The 19,241-nt window shown below is 40.7% G+C and overlaps 1 protein-coding gene across 6 annotated transcripts in view; it reads right to left on the reverse strand.

Moving 5' to 3' along the window:
• CACNA2D1 (calcium voltage-gated channel auxiliary subunit alpha2delta 1) overlaps positions 1–19,241 on the reverse strand; it is a 558,706-nt gene that overhangs the window by 190,131 nt on the left and 349,334 nt on the right. For all 6 annotated transcript variants that reach the window (XM_019543648.1, XM_019543647.1, XM_019543646.1 and 3 more), the window contains exon 6: positions 4,054–4,185. In XM_019543648.1, the coding sequence (XP_019399193.1) occupies positions 4,054–4,185 (132 nt within the window). The remainder of the gene's footprint in view (positions 1–4,053; positions 4,186–19,241) is intronic.

A 19,241-nucleotide genomic window follows, 5' to 3' on the forward strand; every position in this document is an offset into this window, starting at 1 on the left:
TGCAGGCTCATGTTCATCTTGCGGTCAATCATGAACCCCAAGTCTCTTTCTTCTGTAGTGCTAGCCAGCATAGCACTGCCGAGCCTATAAGGATGCTGCAAGTTTTTCTTCCCAAGGTGGAGAACCATGCATTTTTCGGTAAACACCATCAGGTTCTTGTCCGCCCATTTGCTGAGCCTGTCCAGGTCAGCCTGGATCACCCGCCTGTCTTCTAGCGTGGATGCTCTGCCCCAAAGCTTGAAGGCATAGGTTGTTATCTGATACAGAATAGTGGTGCTAGATCCTAGTCTGCAGGCCAGATCCAACCTATGAAGTTACGTCATCTGACTTGGGGGCACCCTGGATCCAAAGTCTGGTGGTGGGGGAGCAGTGTTAATTGCTGCCTCCCTGCTGCCAAATTTCTGGACCCATAGGGTGCCCTGCAGACTGGATAATGCGGCACTGCCACTGCGTGCAGCGTCACTCCATCTGATTGCCTAGGGGTAAGCCAGCATGTGGCTGGATCCAGGACATAGTCTGAAACCTGTGAACTAATCCCACATGCTAACCTGAGTGGGATCCAGCCTGTGGACCAAAGCCACACTGATCATTTGACCCACAGTCAGAAGGTTGGACACCACCAATCCAGAAGTTTGACAAGACTACACCAGGGCAGGAGAACCGTGGTGTTAAACCAATGAGTTGCTGCCCAAAACCAGAGCGTGATCCACTGAAGTCACGCTCCACCTGCTGGCCAGGTGCCAAGCTGCAGGAATGCCACAGCTGAAGCATTCCTGGACCCCAGGACAGGCTACTGGGGCCAGCAGAGTTGCTGGCCCTAGCTTCCCCTATCCCACCCGGGTTAACCTGCCGTGCACCAGAGGGCGCATGGCATGGGCATTCCCTGGAGACAAGATGTACACACCGGGGAACCAAACGTACACTCATTCAGACCCAGCCAAGGTGTTACAAAAAAAAGGTGAAGAAATGAATAATGAGCACAAATGCAAGCAAGCAAACAAACAACAACAAGAAAAAAAACAGAACACATTTCAAAATTGCCACATACTTACCAATTTAAACTCCAGATGTACAACTTTAAGGTGAATGCCAGAATGTACTTTTGAATGCTAGTGGTATGTATGGAAGTTAGGTACTTGTCCAATTATAGACATGCCAAAGAGTAATGTTCAGCACGTTTGTGGAAAATAGAACAGGAACACGTGCATATGCTTTATTGCTATACAAAGCTAGGTGTATGTCTTGGGAGGAAGTTGACTCTCAGTTATCAGTGTTTCCTCAACTGCTCTCTGGACAAAATACTAAGGCATGAGTGATATCACTGCCAATGGCTCTGCAAGTCCCATTTCAGTGACTCTCTGAAGTGATGGATTTTTGTTGTCAAACATCTTTGGGGAATCTCTGCTTCTCTGTCAGCTCTAGGAAACTCGTGTTGCCTATAAACCTGATGTACCATGCACTGGTAGATCTTGTATATCTGCCTCTTGCTCTCATTTGCCTCTGTACAGGTACTCATTTCTAAAAGATTGTTTCTGGCCTCAATAATAGCCCTTTTCTGTCTTTTGCAATATTTTTTGGATATGTTCATCATGGATTTTCATAAACATGGGGTGAAACTTTAGCCCCACTGAAGTCAATGACAACATTGCAGATAGCTTGAATAGGGTCAGAAATTCGTGCAGGGACATTTTCTCAAATGCTCTATGATTTTCCTGACATGACAAACTTTCTGTGTGCAGAGTAGTTGTGTAGAGAAGTTCTGAGGAATTATTTTGGGAGCTTATAGTGGCAGTTAGGTGGAATATGGACTCAAATTCTTTTCTGCATCTACCTCTGGTCTCCATTTAAAAAATGGAGAAATGCAGATCTATAAAATAGGGGTTCTATGAGGATGAACATATTAAAGACCGTGAGGCATTTGGGTACTATGGCAATAGGGCTACTTACGTACCTCAAACACTCAACTCAAATGAAAGTAACTGCTGAAAATGTATTTTCTATTATACATAAACATGAAAATGCATTTACCACCAAAAGGAAGAGCCACTACAGTTAGTTTCCTATATTGGAGAGCAATGCAGTGTGTTGGGAAAAAAAGTAGTAACTTGTAGTGAAAGGTGACTTTTTCATGGCAGCCACAAGATACAGTACTGCTACATTATATACATACTGTAATAAGCAACACTGTAAAAAGGAGGGGGGGACTTTATCATTATTATTTACCTATAGCATCTTACTGTACTTTTTATCAACATGAAGCATAGCAAATCAAACAGAATTAAACTGCTATAAAACATCTATTCTTGCAAACTAGCTTGAGGCAGTTTCACTGCCAGTGCAAGCAATTTTGCTAATGATAAAGCAATAGTATTAAGACATTATTCACTGCCCTCAGAAATACCAGCCATCTTCCATTAACAAAAGAGGAAACATCCCAACATGCTTCCTTAACCAACCGCTAGTATATGAAACACAAGATAAGGTAAATAATCCTGAATCTGTTATTCATAAAAGCATGTTTAAAAGAGTAGACAACAATACTAACAAAAAAGCAGTGGTGTAGAGAATATGCCTAGCATAAAACAAACCTTTCTACTGCATTCTATATGGAATATATTAATTCAGTCTACTGCTGACCTAAAGCCATTAAAATATACACTTATTTAAATGAATTACTGTGATTCAGTAATGGGATTCTTTGACCGATGGAACAAATGCAACTTGAAATAACTCAATTTTTACTAATGCATTTTAGCAATCTAATAATTGTTAAAGATCCTGAGGCTTGCAAGAAGTAAACACACCAATACACAGTTATGATTTTTTTTCCAGTATTCAAGTTCCCGATTCAAGTATTTTGGAGATTAGTAAAATACAAAGTTCACTAAAGCTAGTGTTTAAGCATTACTTAGGAGTTTTCTCTGCTGTCACTCAAAGACAACGTGCTAAGCAATAGGCTATGTGAAGCTTCGGTCCCCGGTTCGATTCAGCAGAGCTTCCACCCAATTCAATGGCCGGATCTCTGAATCCAAATCAAATCAGGAGACCCTTTAATCTCTCCAAATCGAATTGGAACCCTCCAAATTGATTCGGAGAGAGTTGAGGATTCAGATATAGATACAGCTTTAAATGTTTTTTCTACACACCTCAAGGTACCAGGTAGCTTGTGAATGCTGAGATGGTGGGACAGATGGAGTGTCCCACAGGAGCACAGGGGACTCCCCAGCACGCCTGGCAGCAGACCGGGAAGTGGACCAGAAGCACTTCCAAACCACTTCCAGGTCTGCCGGGAAGCATGCAAGGGGGTGCCTCCCCCACCCCCCCCGTGCCCCCTGGCACGGCAAGTAGTGCCTCCTGGGTCTGGTGGGGCACCCACGGTCTTCCCGTGGCTGATCACTGAGACGAGGGGGGAATGGGGGGGGGGGCCCTTGTGCACCTTAGCAGTGGACCTGGAAGTGGACTGGAAGTACTTGTGGTCCACTTCCGGGTTTGCCACCAAGCATGCAGGGCCCCCAACCCCCGGGCTCCTGCGGGATGCTCCATCTGCCCCAGCATCACAGCCTTCACAAGCCATACCTGCTACCCTGAGGTATGTGGGGAAAAAATGTAAAGCTGTGTCTATGGCCAGATCACTGATTCTCTGAATCAGCATCGACTCATCAGATTGGGGTTCAGCCGAATGGAATTGGGGACAGTGATCTGAATCAATGAATCCAATCACTGACCCCAATTCAGGCTGCATCCCAACTGAATACAGCCCATTTCACACACCCCTACTATGCAACATTTCCAAGTAACACTGTCATCCTGAAGTTTCAGTGCAGAGGTTTCAAATACACCAGTTTTTTCCCCTTCCATCCTTTTTACATCAGAATAATTTTATTGACTTGAGTGGAGTTACCTTAATTTTTAATGGGACAAATGAGTAAAAGAAGTAGACGCTCTGGGTTTTTCTTTTGAGAAAGTTACTTTTAACTGGTGCAGGACTGAAAAAAATAAAAACAAACTGTGATGACTATACATCTGTAACATTCATTTATAGGTTGCAATTACCTGGATAATACCTGGCGAGGCCAGTTGCACTGCCAAAAACTTGCCATAATAAAGTTGGGTCTTCTTCTCTATTCTCTTTGAAGGTATCATCCAATGCAGCAGTCCAATTGAGTTCATTTAACACTATTGTAGCTGCAAAACATGAAAAAAGATTTGGTATTACAATGCTATAGCTTTCCATAATTAATAACTACTGTGAGTGACAGAATAAGCTTTTATAGCAAGTTAGAGCACTTCACTTTAAAGATCACAAATGGAAATTTTTGGAAATTTGTCTCTATGCTTTGTATGATTATTATATCATCATCCACTGCTTGCTAGTATTCTTCTTCCTTTATATCTATAAAATATGCCATTTCTGATGGGTATTTTATTCCCAATTCCATGTTATAGACAGGAAATCAGCATGTAACCACATGACTTTCTGATCATAGTACACAGTAATAAAGAATACAGCGATACCAAGAAAAGATATGCGAGTCGCTGGAAAAAGCTAACTGAGATCTCCCTTGAAAGCTACATGCTTTAAGAGGGATTCCATGGGAAAGGGAAAAAACAAGGAATTAAAAAACATTAGACTTGTAAAACTGAGCTGGGAGCAGCATGCAAGATGGTGCTCATTACTGCAAGTTAACAAGATTTTCATGTTTATGGATGTGATCGCTTGCAGAAAGATCAGTTGTGTGGACATTAATATTCATAAGCTGGGTCAGTTCCACAGTGAACTTGAGATACAAGGAAATTCATATTCTTGAGCATGATCAGCTAGGCACTAAGTGGCCAGTTACATGGAAATTCATATTCACAAAGTTGTCCTGGACTGATGCTTGTGTTACTCATGCAAATATTTATATTAGCATGCTCGGTGCCTCAGTGGGAAAGAGATGGTAGGGAATTTACTCAACAACTTCTAAACAATGCTACAGTACTAATCAACGGGACAAATAATGAAGCTTAATTATGAGACAGATAAATATCTATGCCTTTTGCCATGGTTTAATCAGTTGTAAATATCTCATTAATTTCCAAAAATATCTCATTTATGTTAGCCCACAGCTGGCATTCAGTTCATTAGAATAGAACAAAATTTTATTTGTTGGTTGGGTCACTAATTCTTTCCTTTCTCTTGCCTGATGGCATTATAAGGAGCGTTTCCAAGGCTGACATATATGTACTGATGGTCACATACTCATAATCGTGAAGAGCAAAATGAAAAGTAAAGGTGAAGATATCAGAAACACCTAAACAACTTTATATAAAGTTTCCGTAGTAAATGGCACTCTAATTGAAATTCCCCTCTAATTGAAAGTATGGCATCTAAATAAGAATGAGCTATTTTCTGGATCTCCACAGCAGCTCATAGAAAATGCAAGCTGAGATGAACAAGTCAGCTCCATGCTCAGACAAAGCAGTGGCATTATGCTAAAGAACTTTGTAGGTAAATCTCATTTCTAATCCATTATTGCAGTGGGGAATAAAACAATAAAAGTCCGGTGCATAACTACAATATAAATATCTGACAGTCTGCTTCTAAAATCAGGTTGTTTTACTTAATTAGACAAGAGACCAACATTAAATTGTATAAGCTTGTTTTTAAGGGTTAAGGAGACATGTGGTACAAAACATATTCTGGGGAATGATTTATCTGACTATTCAAAGCAGATTTAGAATCATGTGATATTGTTTCAAAACCTAGTCTTCTGGAAAAAACTGAAAATTAAATCTCCAATTCTTCAGATTCCTAGTAAGCAATAATTTGTAAGATATACAGACACTTTGTCAAATATTTAATTAAAAATATATACCAATGTGTTTACGTGACCAGGAGGAACAATTCCCTTAGAAATACTAAGTTCTTAAAAACTGTGAATTTAAAATATTTACTGTTGACTACATCCTTTAGCACCAGTCAGATCTTTCGTGCAATTAGGCAGCATGCATTCCTTGTAGACTCTTTGTAAATTGTTTCTAATTTGGGTAGATGTTACTTTACTTCCATGACAGGTTCATCCTGAAACCAATACAGTCAGCAGGCGTTTTGCCATCGACTTTACCAGTGTCAGAATTCAATTAAATCCTGCTTCAAAAAAAATAAAAATAAAAACAAAACCTCAAACTAATGTCACTGTTCTCCTTCATGATTTACAGAAAGCTCAGTGTAATGTAATTCTTTGCACAGAAGTCCTCACCCATACACTGCTGTAAAGCAGAGAGACTAGGACAAATAGGGTTTTTAAACAACATGGAAGATAGGAGGGCCTCTCGATTAGGAACCTGAACCGGGACTCAGAACTGTACCAATAACTTTCAAATAACTGTAGAAAAGTCACGTGTACTACAATTCAGAGAAACATTTCGGCACCAATGCAGTCAATAACACTGAAGCACATGCTTAAGCACTTCACAAAATAAGGACTGCCTTCAGAACATGTTCATCTTGAAACCTGCACTTATAGTACTTTCCTAGAGTACTTTACTAATTTACTAATCCATTTGACTCAGTTTTCCAATGCATAAAATGGGTGTAGCAATACAAATATTTAAGAAAATATTCAAATGGCATAGTGAGGTATTGCATAGAATAGGCAAAATAATAATAATAATAATTATAATAATAATAATAAAAATAAACACAAAGACCTAGATATTAAAGTGATAAGGGCTTTGATATAATTAGATAAATTAATAGATCAGAAAAAAAATGAATTATGATTCTCTCTTGGTTTTTCCTTTTTGGTTTTTCCACAGTCATATTAGATGCCATGTTTTTTCTGCTATAAGTGAAGAAAAGTGGTATGCGGTTCTCTTTAAGCCCTTCCTTTGTTTTTAAATCAATCTTTTTCTGCCCAAGAGGATTTTAGGACATGCTGCAGTTTGCTAAGAAAAAGTACTTCTCCCTTGTTTACACATTTTAAAACTGTATTTTAGAAAAAAAATAAAAAAGTGCTACAGCTTAGGAAAAAAAAATGTTTCTGTCAAATCCAGATGCAGGAAACAAACGATAACAAGTGGAGTTCAACAGAAGCAGAAAATGCAGGCCACTAAGATGTCAACAATATTATAAGAAAAGAAAGCTGTGCTGTGCACCATCTCTCCTGTCACATTTAAAATAGCACACCTTGCAGCGCTCCAGAAATTAATATAGTGAATGCCGCAGCTTTAAATTGCCAAAATAGCTCATGCAATTGAAAGTTTCAACTTTCATCAGCCTGCTGTTAATTCACTCTCTCACCGTGACCAAGACAACTTGTCATGTGCTTGCAAGCAAATGTGCAGTGTGTGATAGGGGAAAACGTATTCAGATTCAAGAGCATAAAGTCATTAAAACAATCATTCCTGGTGGAGGTTTGGTGTTTGCAATAGAAACCTGTTATAAAAAACAACAACAACAAAAAAACAAAACACACACACAAGCACACATATCAAAAGACCAGCGATAGAAACATTACTGGGAAGGAAGACTAGCTTTAACCTTTGTGCTTTCCAAACTTGTGTTCATCCATGAAGCTTGATGCTGCTTTGCACTTATGGATGAATGTACCCCCACTTTCAACAGGCAAGAGTGATAAAATTGCTGCTGCTGAGATTTACCACTTTTTTGGTTCTACTGTTAATTAGCAATTTCAAACCACTGCCTCTGATGAGCACCTGATTCTGGTTAAATGCTAGCGGCAACACATTTGAAACTTTTCCAGGATAAGAAAAATGACCTAAGGAAAAAAAAAAGTATGTGGCCACTTAGTAAAATCTATTTGTAAAACGTGCATTACTGTGGGTTTCTTGTATACAAAGTGCATACCACAGCAAGTAAGGCTTTCATTTATTTTCTTGTTATTTTTAAATTTTAAAAAAATGGAGCTTTCTAAACCAGATGTGTTATTAGTTGTCATGGAGAGGCCTATGAAGAAATTACATCTAAGAATGATCTATTTTGCTTTTTGATTTCCAGTTTTGGGGAAAAGGATTTTGACTGACAGTTGGCAGAAGATCAAGTGTTAGACCACTCATTATTAACCTTACTTCCAAGAACTCTAAAACAGGTTCTGGTCTTTGAAGCTTGCCTCTCCTTTTATTGCTACTTCTCACTTGCCATGGGCAGGAATAAAAAAAAACTAAATTAATTAACACACAATAGGCAACTTCATTCTTGCCTGCTAATTCCACTGAATTACATCCATCTTTTCTTTTTTCTCTCTTGTTTATGACATGGGATTCAGGGGCCTTGACAAGTCATGGATTCAATTTGCCTCTGCAAATGCAATCAATAAAACATTGCACTACTGCGACCTTAAAAAGAGCTGGAAGAATACACTTTTGATGATTTATTCAATGTATAGGCCCTGGCCTGCATAGTAGGCAATGTATAACTTAATTTGAAAAGCCTAGAAGCTATTTGCTATGCCTGAAAATATGTCAGCTACGGTTCCCTAATGAAGCAACTATGCATACACTGGAGAGAACAGAAGGTACCATCTCTGCAGTTCATTTATAATATAAAAGAAAGGTTGGGGGGGTATTAAGTTCCACCAATGAATTTAACTCATTGCTTTTTAAAGATTATATAGATACAATTATTATTATGAAGGTGATATATATTTCTAGTCAAATGTTAGGACGGGCACTCAGGGAGCATACAGTTGCATACGCATCTGTTCATATGCAACAGTATGTGTGACCTGGAGCATGCACATGAGCACACATGTGTGCACATCTGTCTGCAACAATGGCATGCATCCACACATTCTGAAAATTCTACTCAGGATGTATCCTCATTTTTTTGCACCCAATATGTTGTATTATATTTTCAAAGCATATATGCTTTCTCATTCACATTAAAGGAAATTAAATACAGAGCTAAACATTCCCAACAATCACTGAAACCCTTTATCGCCATCACATTTTATGCTGAGCTGACAATGAATGAGTAGCCTTCTATGCATCTCTGAACAGACCCAACAATGGAAAGGATTCTTATTAAGTGTGTAGGGCAGTTGTACATCTGGAGATGCTTCCCAAGTGCAGTAATCCTAAAGGGACCATTTAGTCTACCTAAATTCAACACCTGTATAAACTCTAAGGTTTATACCTTAGGGTACGTACAGGCATTACATTTACACTCTAACCAGGGATAGTTCGATCTAAATACCCATTTGTGTAGGCAGCCAAAGGTTTAAATTGGACAAACAATTACATGCCCAATCTAAATTAGTGCACCTCCTGAGGATGTGCAGTAACTTGGATTGGGAAAGAGTTAACTCAATCTACGAAGGGGTTAACCTGATCTAGTAAATGCCTGCACATGTTCCCAGCACAGCCCTGGGGTGGGGAAAGCCCAGCTGCTTGCCCCAGACAGGGCTGTACTATTCTTGCCCTCCTCCCATGACCGTGACTTGTTTTACTTCATTTGACATACGAAGTAAAAAGCTTTTTAGCCCCCCACCCCTTCCCATTCACCAGGAACCCCCATCCACCCCAGCCCACCTCCCAACCCTGCTGATCCCACTAGCCCCTCCCTTCTACCCTGTTACTTACCTTATGTTGCCTGCACCATTCCTGGCAGTGGCAAACAGCTGCACAGTTTGCTCCCAGTCTTAGTTTAGTCAGTTTAAAATAAAATGCTAAACATAGATCGGATATGTGCAAAAGATTGTTTGCACCCTTAGTGAAATACAGATCCCGGAGCCAACTCTCCTTGCAAGATATTGCATTTCTTCCAATGCAAAGCTTACAATGACAGAAGGGAGTCCATTATACATTTAGGTGCCTGCACTGTATCTGTTCTTTTTAGGAAGCCTGCAGTGATGTTGGTAGGAAAAGGGAACTTCTCTGAACTCTTCAAACTTTAAAGAAGTTTTCACTCTTTTAAGAGCATCTGCCTTCTTGGCATTATGACAGTGTACAGCCTGAGCAGCTTATTGTTTTATTAGTCTGCAGTCTTGTTTTTTTATACATACAACTATTCATACAGGATGATCAGAGGAATGGATGGAAAATATGGTCAAACACCCCAAAAACATGCAACCTCCCACTGCTAAACCGAATACCAACCTGTTTATGTGGGAATGAATCAGTCGCCAGCTGGGCCACAGTGTTTTAAACTGTTGTGACCTTCAGGCACCAAATGCTACAAATGATGTCAACAGTGAAAACACACTACTTCCAACTGGTACAAAGACCAGCATCTTTTCTGCTTGGCAATAAAGTTCACCATGAACACCTCACCCCAGTGGTCTTCTCACTTTGTCAGCTGTCAGTGCAAACAGAATCCTGTTCAAGGCTTGTGCTTTGATATTCAAAATACACTATGGGATTGATCCTTGCTACCCAGGAGATCACCTCTCCTGCTGCAACCATGACCTCAGACAGCAGCTGTGCTCCACCAGAACAAAGATGCTGTCAGTCAAAAGGGACAGACTCCCGAGTGCAGGAGTCTCTCCTAAAATAAGAACTGCCATAGAATTAACTATCAGAAATAAATGCAAAATTAATTCCTTAGGCTTGCCCCAAATTTTTCTCACTCTGTCATGCCTCTCCACCCATCTCCTACCTCAGACAAACAAAAGTGTACACAAACTAGTAGTGAAACTATTCTTCACGCTGAGAAAGGGAATGATTTCTATTACTAATATGCATATATGTGTATATGTATACATGTAAATATATAAAAGCACTAGATTTTTTGGTAGTTAGAGGTCATATAGACACCTGGAGAGATGTAGAAAACCAGGCAGTAAGGCTAGAGCGATATAAATATGTAGATTAAATAAGGATTAGTATAGGTACCTTGAATAGTTTTATACATCACATCACTTTTTGTCCTATGTGGGTAAATGTGCCTACACCTATTGCAAAATTTTTGTTCTGTGACTCTGAGATCTTATTGGTTTAAAATATGCGTATAGGAAAATAAGAATATACATTTCTACAGTACAAAGGATGTATATAAATTTAAATAAAAAGTTTTCACATGCATATGGGTCTTTCTTTGTATTGTATGTATGCACACACAAGAGTAAAAGTACTTTGCAGAGTTATACTAAAGAATTCTAAATTTGCCCTACTTATTTACAAATAGTTACCTAATTGAACATAGACAGGCAACCCCTGCTTAGCGCTCTTAATTGGTTCCTGAAAAACTGAGCATTAAGCAAAACAAGTGTTAAGTGAAACTGAAAGCATTTGAGGATCCATGATGTGTCCACAAGTGTGGTCAATATTGCAGACTAATAAAACAATAAGCTGTGGTCCATGATGGCAACCACAAGTGTTTCTAATGACACAAGATGGCAACTGTGAGCATTGTAATGAAACTCACTGGGCGCCAAGTGAAATCAGGTATCAATTTAAAATAGCGCTAAGTGAAACAGCATTAAGTGGGGGTTGCCTGTATTTGTAACTGTGTGGATATGTATTGAATAGCAAAGTGCATCAAACACTTCCTTTTTAAAACAGTGGCAGCGACAATTAGTATCAGCGGGATGTTAGTACAGATGACACAAGGTTTGCAATTTTTTCTTTTTATCAATCCCCAATCTCCTCCCAGAAAATAAGGCTATCCTTTGTTATTTTTTCTAAGCACTAGAGATGCATATCAAACACAGAAACAAAAAAGAAAATGCATGGTTCTAAAATTGTTCCATATTATAGTAATAACCTAGTTTAGCAAGCGAGGAAGAAATTTCCGATTGGATTCTTTATTATCTTATGCAATGCTCCACTTGGCCTTATAAAAATGCTTCAAAATCTTAGTTTGAAATTATCTGTAGGAATTCCTCCCATATTAAGATTTAACCTTGCTAGAGAATGAGAATTTGTCCATGAGCTCTGTTATGCATCCAATGCAGTGTAAAGAAATCATGGTACTGTAGCAAGACCTGGCTCATGGGTGGCTGTGATGCTCTCTGGTGGTAATGTAACTCCTGCCCTACTCTGGCTCCTCAGTGTACCCTCCCTTTTACCTCACCTGTCATGCCTTCATGCATCTTGCAGCATATAGTGAGGCTGCTACCACGGTCCCAAAGCGAGCCTCATTCTTGCCCCTTTGGACACTAAACTGTGGCCCTCCTGGCTCTATTAGTCCCCAGGGCACCAGTCACCTTAGGGCAAAATTCACAGCCTCCATCCTGCTCTGTAGCCAAGCCCATACCTTTGTGATGTTACTCCATCGAAACACCAGCCTATATGGCCTCTTGGTTTTGGCCCACTAGTTGACATTACTGAGGACTCCTATGGCTAGGCTCATTTGCTCTGACCTGGCTCCTCAGTTCCAGCCTCTCATCCATCTCAGGCTGCCTTGCCCCCTCTGGGCTCAAGCCCTGCCCCTCTCAGCTTCAGCTTGCCTTTGTCTTCCCATCTCAAGTGCCTGCCCTGCCAGATCCCTACATGGCCTCCAATCCACCCCTATTAGGCACACCTGGTCTTCCAATTTCAAAATTAATCCATACATGTGTCCCGGGAGTCGAAATAACACGCGGCACTCACCAGCAGCTCAGGATGGGACGTGCACAGGGCAGAAGGAGGAACCCGCGTGGCTTGTTAGCCGCCTTTTTGTTCAATTACAGCTGGCCGATGACATCAGTGTCGGATGCCGGCCGGCAGAAATAAGAACAGCGGCCGCTGTCGTGTGGGGGAAGGGGAGGACAGCACGAGCAAGGCGCTGCAGCTGCCGTCAACAACGGGAGGAACCTTCACCATAGGACTCACGGAGCCAGGAAAGCCAGCAGGGACGTGGGTGGCATGAGGCAAAACATCCCAACAGGAGCCCGCGCTGGACAATGCGGGAACTGTAGGCACGGTACCCGAAGAAGTGGCTGAAGTGGCATCCGGGAGCAACGTGACCCACAGGTCAGGTGCCGGGACAACGGGGCATGGAGAAAGCCGTGCCAGGGAGGGAAGACCCTGGGAGAGCCCTAAGGGGGTACAGTCGGAGCAGGAATCGCCGCCAGTCCCAGGTGGAATGACGGGGAGAAGAGAAGAGCGCTGGAGGTGACTAGTCCGGGGTGTACCAGAAGAAACCCCAGGGAGTGTTCGGGGTAGGCTAGTAAGAAGGTAGGGATTGACCTGGCATTCTATATTTTGTTGGTTTGGTTATTTAGTCACCCCAGACAAAGGGGTAGAGAGAAAGGGGTGTGTACCCCGGGGACCGTGGCTGAAGAAAAGACTCTGTAAATTTACCGTTTTTTTTTGTATGTTTTCCCCCTGAAGGAAGGGGTGAAGGCGAGGAGGGCAGTTAGGAAGGCCCCTATGGCAGTCACAGTGGCTAGGGGCTGCGGGTACTTAAAAGGCTAGTCAGGAGGCGTTACCCCACAGTGGGGAACAAGACCAATGGACAGGTGACGCATCGAAGGTGGCGTGAGGCCGGGGTGTAGGGGTGGCGGAGCCCCATGAGTGACCGCCGGGTGAATCCCAGGCCACTGGGTATCCCGTCAACCGACCCCCTCCTATTGAGGAACAGCAAGTCGTGGCAGATGAGAACGGGGTCGGTGACACGGGAAGAAGAGAGCTACTCCGTCACAGTCATGATCCCAGAAGGTGTTTGACATCCACCCATAGAACAAAGATCACTCGAGAGCGGTTATTCAAAGCCTGGCGGCCACAACATAAATATAAGCAATTGAAAGTCACCCCACTCAGGGTCATCACCTCCCCCACTCCTTTCTTAGCTCTCTCCTTTTAGCTATGGGATGGCTCAGGGGCCTACCAGGCTCTCCTACAGCCATCTCTCTCAGGAGCTCCTCTCCCCACAGCCTGCAGGGCCAAACAGACTTCTTGCTCTCAGGCACTGGTCTTATATGTCCTCCAAAGCCCACCCCTTCCTGTCAGGTGGCTCTCCAACCACACACAGGGGTTTCCACTTTGGGCTGATGACCAGATGCCCTCCTCTGCTGCAGCTCAGCCCAGCTGCTTCTAGTTGTTATGTCTGCAGTGCCTGGAGGTTTGCCCCGGGCTGCTTATTGCAGTGCAACTAGCTCTAAGATAGTCGCCCTCCAATGGTACCTCCTCTCCCTGTTGTTGCTTGCTTGCTAGCATCCAGGCCACTAGCCTTTGCCCAGCAAGCTTAGCCTGCTTAAAGCCTCTGGCTCCCTGTTACAGGTACATTAAAAACTGAATTACACTTTAATGAAGAAAGCAATCAAATGGAATAATTTCAACCTCTAAGAGTGATGAAGCATAATTGGGCATGGTATACAATTATACTTTGATGAGAAGCAGAAATGGCAAAACACTCCATACTTTTTAAATGCTCATGAATACCTTATTCCCTTTTATATGCATGACACTAGGGCTCAGGCACTTCTATAAATGAGTCACTGTAGAAGTCACTGAAATCTAGCATACTGTTGTTTCCTATGTCAAATGAAGTAAAATAATTGGCAGTGCTACATGATAGAAGCTGACTGGTTTAGCTCCGACATACGGATAGCTAGAGCAGCATACTAAATTCTCATAAAAAAGAGAAATGTCCAGGAGAAGGCAATGGGAATAAAAATGTCAAGAGCAGAAGATGGCATTAAGCCTCTGCTACATCTCAACAGGGGCAATTAATAAAATGTAAAGTAGACGTAAACAGCTTCTCCAGATAAACCAACATTATTTTCATGAGTTATTTACCACTCTATAAAATGAAAGCAAAACCCTTGTACCCCGGCTTACTGACAGTTAAAATGTACTTTTTTTTGAACTAGAGATGAAAGAACCATTACTTTGATGGTTCTTTAATAGATATACATTACAATATGTGTACTAGAACAAAACAAAACAGAAATAAAACCCTATCAATACAGGATACTCCACTGCATGTTCGTCTCTCCACCCCTTCCCCTTGTTTTTCCCTGGGGAGGAGATGAGAAAGCAAACAGCACATGACAGATGTTAGTCACATTGCTTAATGCACTACTGGAAGGCAAACAGATTCTACAGTATGGAGCATGGCATGAGAATCGACAGGCAATAAAACAGAACAGAATAGCACTTGATTGTTTTAAGTAGTTTAGTACATTTTGGGTTTTTTAAAATTTATTTTTAACTAACACTTGTGTTAGAACTGGGTTATTTAGCAGAATTCCCCTCCCCCTGTATTTTAAACTCCTTTCTTCTTCTGAATTAAATTCAAATTTTAATTACATGGAAGAAAAAAAACATATATTTTTTCTGATTTAAAGGATATACTTGACATTATGAATAAAACAATCTCATTTATTTTGCAAAACGAGAGATCAGAGTTAACATTCTTGATATTCTGAAGGTATTCACTCTGGTCTCTCTTGATTTTGGGTTCTCTTTGGGGTTTCATAAGTCCTATATTATTCCCTCTAACATTTAGCTAAGCAGCTAGGGGTAATACATCTTTTGCAAAGACTTTTTTTCACCACACATTACTTAATTGTTAACATTAATTAGGTGCTAAGGGAGAGGAACAGAAACCAAAGGCCATTAAACTGACTGTCTAGAAATCCCTTCCAATATAAATTGTACAAAATGACTCCTGAATGGCATGACACCACCATCCTACTAGGTCTCCAGCCATCATTTTCTAAGTTTTTAGTGTGCATAAAAAGAGGAAAAAAAGGAAATATTTAAACAAATCTTTCCAAATGTCTTTATAAATCATAAGAAAGCAAAAGATAGCCCCAAACCAGTTTCCCCTCCCTTTTGTCATGCTTACTCCTATTTCAGTTTATATTACTCCTGGTTTGAAATATCAGAAATCCTAATACAATTGAATTCTATCCAGATTAAAGCCCACTGAGTTCTTTAGGCTTTCCCCATGACAACTATACTCTTTGCTAGTGGCAGTAAAGCAGGATGCATTTATTAGGAGAGATGTTTTCAGCAGGCTAGGAAAGAGTTAATGCCACAGAGAAAAGCGATTTAAAGCCCGCATCTGGAATACTCTGTACAACTCTTGTCACTTATTGTGCAAAAAAAGATTAATTCAAATGGGAACCGGTGCAGAGAAAGAGAGAGAATGATTAGCAAAATGGAGAGGCTATCTTATATGGCACACCTATGTGGAAAGTACACCATCCGGGTGGGCCAATTAGCAACTGCTGAGTGACAGCACCAATTAGCCCATCTCCAGACTAATGAGCTCAGATGTAGCTGTACTGCTTCCGGTTTAGGAGACAGTCTGCCCAGGGCAGTGAAGCATGCCTGAGGGTGCCACTGCCAGACACAGCATGTTTTCTGGGCAGATGTAGCCTCGGAGTTTTGCTTATCTGGCGGAACAAAATGAAGGGTGAGAGGGAATATGATTGTGCTCTAGAAATACATCATGGGGAAGTAAATATTAAGAACTATTTCAGCTATTGGCATGAGAAAAAAAATGAGGTGGGGGGTTAGAAACAGTCTGTGAATAAATTTAGGCTGAAAAATTAGACGGTTTTTACCTATTAGATGAGTCAGGGTGAAGGCAGGGGGAGAAGTAGAGGGCAAACAACCTTTCTAGCTTTAAAATGGAGCTTAATCAAATTGCTAACAGATTATCAAACAGGATTGTATGAGACGGCATAAAACAAGACTCTGCGAATGAGGAGAGCCTTATTCCTATGTTTGATATTTTGCTATAAATAAAAACCAGGCAACTTTAAAAGGCCATGTAGGACAAACACAAGCACTGCTGATTTGATGCAATAACTAACCGTGCGGCAGAACAGCTAGCAATAAAACTGCTTTTTCAATTAAGTACGTAGAGATCAAGTGTCTCTCCATGAAATATATGTATTATGTACTTACATAGCATGTATATGAATATACTTGAAGGGCTGGGACACATTCATAAATATTAAAATGGTACAGTGGATTTAGCTAATGGATTCTAATCTAGTCCCTATGTAAATGGAAGATTAATGAGCGAGAGAGAGATGGACAGACCAGTTTAATCTATCTTATCTTATCTCAGGCTATAGAAATCCAAGGCATTATGTGTATGAGGGGAATACAATGCACCAGTGCACGTGAGGAAATTTATGATGAGACAAAGTGTGTTGCTTCATGTAATGTAGTACAGATATATCGGATTCACGGTCCTTGTCAATAGTCTAGGATCCTCCTGAATCAATGTGCCATCATAAATAATAGCAGAAGTCTTTTTTTCCAGGTAATTTTTGCTTGGTGAAAGTTGTGCCAGTTTTCTCTCTCTGGAGAAAGTTGCTGATACAGAAACAAAATAAATGAAGGGGAAGATGTTGTGTGGAATTCCAATCTCTGAGTTAGCTAAAGAAATGTTATTGAACATCTCGTACCCAACATATTACCAAATGTGCCTTCTTGAAAACAGAATATGATGTGATACAAGTGAGATGGGAAATTTTCTAGTCAATGCATAGATCTGCCGTGTAACAGTACTAGGCATGAAATGATAAGGGCCTTTGGTGTATATGGATCTTGGATATTTATATGGGGAATTAATAAAACTGTTTCCCCCTTCAAGGGGCCAAGGGACTATGGGATTTTGGAGAGGTGAGAGTGCAAGTGAACAGCCTCTGTATGCAGAGATGCTATTTGTCTCTCTACGGACACTAGCAAGACTTTGTGCTACCAATAAAGACTCTGCACACACGCACACAAAAACCCAACATGCGTGCGCATCTTTTTTGTATACAGTCAGCAGTACAGAGCCATGTAGCACAGGAAGCAGACTCGCATGCCAGAGTCTTATTTTCTAGGAAGCCAAACTGTATTTCACTCATATTGACTTGGGAAAGGGCAGGGTTTTATCTTCTTCATGAAACTGCTTTTCCTGCTTCTTCTTTCTTGTCTTTGTATTCAGTAATTGTGTCCCAATTTAATATACTGAGCACAGGACAGACAAGTCTTATTCTTTGTTTAGATTTGAAGAGCAAACAAAACCTCAAAGTTCACCTTTCTAAAAGCTCAAGGTGCTTTTGACATCATTAAAGATACAACAAAGATTTAAACAAGTGCAATTATTTTTCAACTGCATGAAAACAGAGTCATATAATGCACTTCTTGTGCATACTCTAGGGATTTTTTATTATTATTTCTGGCACTCACTCTTCAAGGGCTCTGAATAACAATTTCCATTGCCTGTAATACAGTGGTTGGTACATGGATAGAAGTCTCCTATCTATGCACTGGGTTACACTGACACTGTTCTGGCTGCTGATGCTACAGAATGGCAGAAAAAGGCGGCACAGATGAAGGGAAAATGTTTCAGGAAGTGGAATGGTAGGAAAGAAGAAACCATTTTAAGAAAGTGACTAGATGCTACATTTTACAAAAGGTAGTTGCAAAAGCTTTGGGATTTGTTTCCTTTTAAACCTGACAGCTTATTTCCCCTCTTCCCTCCCCCAATTAGTAAAAGTCACATAACGAGACCTTTGATGGCACTGAGGCTGCCAAGAATTGTTTTGCTCCAAGTGATAAAAATCATTCCCTAAGATGGGAAGAAAGCAGTGCTTTAACAAAATAAAAGCATGGATGAAGCAAGTGCTTAAGAGTGAAAAGAAGCATCTGGAACAAAATGGCCAAGGCTATTTTTTTAAACCCCTGTCAGAATAATATTAAAAGCTCCTTCCAACACAAGCCTGGAAACAAGGACTCAGAGCACAACATGTTCCTAAGATAAAGGCTGAGGTATTAAAAAGGGAATCCAAGTTTAATATAAGCCTTTTTACTCAAGGGCACACTTTTTAGTGAAATACAACAATTTTTGCCCCCAATCCTGCAAGCACAAATATGTTTAACTTTTCATATCTTAAGGATGTGAGTATGTCTAAGACCCTCCAGTCTTTACTCACATTCTCAAAGCTTCTGCTGATGTGTGCTGTCCTAGATCTACGAGCTTCACTGGAGCTATAATAATGTGCATTAGTTCAGGATCTGCACTGGAACATTAGGGTTCAAACCTGCAAGACTTTCCTTGCAGGAACAGTGTAAAAAGAAAAGAAAACAAACACTGTTCTTCCAATCAATTAAAAAAAAATTGAGACTACTGCTAGGCAAACACAGGGTTCATCATCAGTGAAGAACCTGTTGCCTTGGTTTTGTAATTGAATTCAGTTCATACAGTGATTAGACAGCTGAGATATAATTCTGGTCTGGTGAACTAACAATGAAGGGTCAAATAAATTAAAGTATATTAATAAAACATAGCTGTGGCAGGGAATAACTTGGCTGCCAGTGAGAGAAGATATGCTGTCAACAGGCAATACACTGGTCTGTAC

Source organism: Crocodylus porosus, unplaced genomic scaffold (genome assembly GCF_001723895.1).
Source record: "Crocodylus porosus isolate Cpor-Errol unplaced genomic scaffold, CroPor_comp1, whole genome shotgun sequence".
Classification (NCBI taxonomy): Eukaryota; Metazoa; Chordata; order Crocodylia; family Crocodylidae; genus Crocodylus; species Crocodylus porosus.